General features: G+C 46.0%; 1 protein-coding gene across 1 annotated transcript in view; it reads right to left on the bottom strand.

The window, feature by feature from the left end:
- LOC110455587 (WEB family protein At3g02930, chloroplastic-like) overlaps positions 1 to 3,522 on the bottom strand; it is an 18,723-nt gene that overhangs the window by 9,577 nt on the left and 5,624 nt on the right. Inside the window, exons 3-4 of the mRNA XM_021505782.1 lie at positions 3,382 to 3,487; positions 1,780 to 1,930 (exon numbers count right to left, since the gene is read on the bottom strand). Of these exons, the coding sequence (XP_021361457.1) occupies positions 1,780 to 1,930; positions 3,382 to 3,487 (257 nt within the window). The remainder of the gene's footprint in view (positions 1 to 1,779; positions 1,931 to 3,381; positions 3,488 to 3,522) is intronic.

The raw sequence follows: 3,522 nt of genomic DNA, 5'->3' as shown, positions 1-3,522 counted from the left end.
GTACTGGAGCATGTGAGTCACTGAGATTGTACTGGAGTATGTGAGTCACTGAGGTGGTACTGGAGTATGTTAGTCACTGAGATGGTACTGGAGCATGTGAGTCACTGAGATGGTACTGAAGCATGTAAGTCACTGAGATTGTACTGGAGCATGTGAGTCACTGAGATTGTACTGGAGTATGTGAGTCACTGAGGTGGTACTGGAGTATGTTAGTCACTGAGGTGGTACTGGAGTATGTGAGTCACTGAGATGGTGCTAGAGTATGCGAGTCACTGAGATGGTACTTGTGTATCTGAGTCACTGAGATGGTACTGAAGTATGTGAGTCACTGAGATTGTACTGGAGTATGTGAGTCACTGAGGTGGTAATGGAGTATGTGAGTCACTGAGATGGTACTGGAGTATGCCAGTCACTGAGGTGGTACTTGTGCATCACTCCTACCTGTGCGCCCTGCTTCTGCTGATGTGGAGCTGGAGTATGTGAGTCACTGAGATGGTACTGGAGTATGTGAGTCACTGAGGTGGTAATGGAGTATGTGAGTCACTGGGATGGTACTGGAGTATGCCAGTCACTGAGGTGGTACTGGAGTATGTTAGTCGCTGAGGTGGTACTGGAGTATGTGAGTCACTGAGGTGGTACTGGAGTATGATAGTCGCTGAAGTGGTACTGGAGTATGTTAGTCGCTGAGGTGGTACTGGAGTATGTTATTCGCTGAGGTGGTGCTGGAGTATGTGAGTCACTGAGGTGGTACTGGAGTATGTGTGTCACTGAGGAGGAGGTACTGGGGTATGTGAGTCACTGAGGTGGTACTGGAGTATGATAGTCGCTGAAGTGGTACTGGAGTATGTTAGTCGCTGAGGTGGTACTGGAGTATGTTATTCGCTGAGGTGGTGCTGGAGTATGCGAGTCACTGAGGTGGTACTGGAGTATGTGTGTCACTGAGGTGGTACTGGAGTATGTGTGTCACTGAGGAGGTACTGGGGTATGTGAGTCACTGAGGTGGTACTGGAGTATGTGAGTCACTGAGATGGTACTGGAGTATGTAAGTCATTGAGGTGGTACTAGAGTATGTTAGTCACTGAGGTGGTACTGGAGTATGTGAGTCACTGAGGTGGTACTAGAGTATGTGAGTCACTGAGGTGGTACTGGAGTATGTAAGTCACTGAGGTGGTACTAGAGTATGTGAGTCACTGAGGTGGTACTGGAGTATGTGAATCACTGTGATGGTACTGGAGTATATAAGTCACTGAGGTGGTACTGGAGTATGTGTGTCACTGAGATGGTACTGAAGTATGTGAGTCACTGAGATGGTACTTGTGTATGTGTGTCACTGAGGTGGTACTGGAGTATGTGAATCACTGTGATGGTACTGGAGTATATAAGTCACTGAGGTGGTACTAGAGTATGTGAATCACTGAGATGGTACTGGAGTATGTGAGTCACTGAGATGGTACTTGTGTATGTGTGTCACTGAGGTGGTACTGGAGTATGTGAGTCACTGAGGCGGTACTGGAGTATATGAGTCGCTGAGGTGGTACTGGGGTATGTGAGTCACTGAGGTGGTACTGGAATATGTGAGTCACTGAGGCGGTACTGGAGTATATGAGTCACTGAGATGGTACTGGAGTATGTGAGTCACTGAGGTGGTACTGGAATATGTGAGTCACTGAGGAGGTACTGGGGTATGTGAGTCGCTGAGGTGGTACTGGAGTATGTAAGTCACTGAGATGGTACTGGAGTATGTGAGTCACTGAGGTGGTACTTGTGCATCACTCCTACCTTTGCGCCCTGCATCTGCTGATGTGGAGCTGGAGGATATCTGTGGTCCTGACTGAGATGATCGAGGTACCCTCTGAAGATTGCGTATGATGGAACGCCGGGAACGAGTGGACTGTCGCTGTAGTGGAGACTGCTTAATATTGGTACGAGTCTGAAGAGAAAAGACACAGCAAAGTGTTTAAGTCTCTTACAGGGTTTTATATTAATACATGTCTACTTTGTTAATAAACACTGAGGAGCCATCTTTTTATTAAAGTACTGATCACGACCTATGAGGCGTGATCTTAACAGGTGCTGCCCTTGACCAGTGAGGTCCTGTTTATACAATTAATAACCATGAGGATTAATTTTTACATTTTTTTGACTTGTGAGAAGTGATATTCACAACTACTGACCTTGACTTGTAAGGATATAAACAAGTACTGACCTTGACCTGTGATGAGAAGGAGCNTGAGTCATTGAGGTGGTACTGAAGTATGTGAGTCACTGAGGTGGTATTGGAGTATGTGAGTCGCTGAGATGGTACTGGAGTATGTAAGTCACTGAGGAGGTACTGGAGTATCTGAGTCACTGAGGTGGTACTGAAGTATGTGAGTCACTGAGGTGGTACTGAAGTATGTGAGTCACTGAGGTGGTACTGGAGTATGCGATTCAATGAGGTGGTACAGGTGCTGGAGTATGCGAGTCACTGAGGTTATGTATGTGAGTCGCTGAGGTGGTACTTGTGTATGTGAGTCACTGAGGTGGTACTTGTGTATGTGTGTCACTGAGATGGTACTGGAGTATATAAGTCACTGTGGTGGTAATGGATTATGTGAGTCGCAGAGATGGTACTGGAGTATGTAAGTCACAGAAGTGGTACTGGATTATGTGAGTCACTGAGGTGGTACTGGAGTATGTTACTCACAGAAGTGGTACTGGATTATGTGAGTCGCTGAGGTGGTACTGGAGTATGTGAATCACTGAGGTGGTACTGGAGCATGTGAGTCACTGAGANGTGAGTCACTGAGATGGTACTGGAGTATGTGAATCATTGAGGTGGTACTGGAGTATGTAAGTCACTGAGGTGGTACTAGAGTATGTGAGTCACTGAGGTGGTAATGGAGTATATGAGTCACTGAGATGTTACTGGAGTATGTGAGTCACTGAGGTGGTACTTCTGCATCACTCCTACCTGTGCGCCCTGCATCTGCTGATGTGGAGCTGGAGGATATCTGTGGTCCTGACTGAGATGATCGAGGTACCCTCTGAAGATTGCGTATGATGGAACGCCGGGATCGAGTGGACTGTCGCTGTAGTGGAGACTGCTTAATATTGGTACGAGTCTGAAGAGAAAAGACACAGCAAAGTGTTTAAGTCTCTTACAGGGTTTTATATTAATACATGTCTACTTTGTTAATAAACACTGAGGAGCCATCTTTTTATTCAAGTACTGATCACGACCTATGAGGCGGGATCTTAACAGGTGCTGCCCTTGACCAGTGAGGTCCTGTTTATACAATTAATAACCATGAGGATTAATTTTTTACATTTTTTTGACTTGTGAGAAGTGATATTCACAACTACTGACCTTGACTTGTAAGGATATAAACAAGTACTGACCTTGACCTGTGATGAGAAGGAGCTGTCTGTACAGTCTGTGGGTGAGAGCTCTGTGCGCGACCTTGACACTATGGCTTGTCCTAGAGTATCACTTTCTGTCTCCTCTCTGTAACACAAACCAGAAATATAACCAACGAATAA

The sequence above is a fragment of the Mizuhopecten yessoensis genome, unplaced genomic scaffold, assembly GCF_002113885.1.
Source record: "Mizuhopecten yessoensis strain PY_sf001 unplaced genomic scaffold, ASM211388v2 scaffold8305, whole genome shotgun sequence".
NCBI classification, from domain to species: Eukaryota; Metazoa; Mollusca; class Bivalvia; order Pectinida; family Pectinidae; genus Mizuhopecten; species Mizuhopecten yessoensis.
The sequence above is the reverse complement of the archived record's forward strand: the minus strand, read 5'-3'. Positions and strand labels throughout refer to the sequence as shown.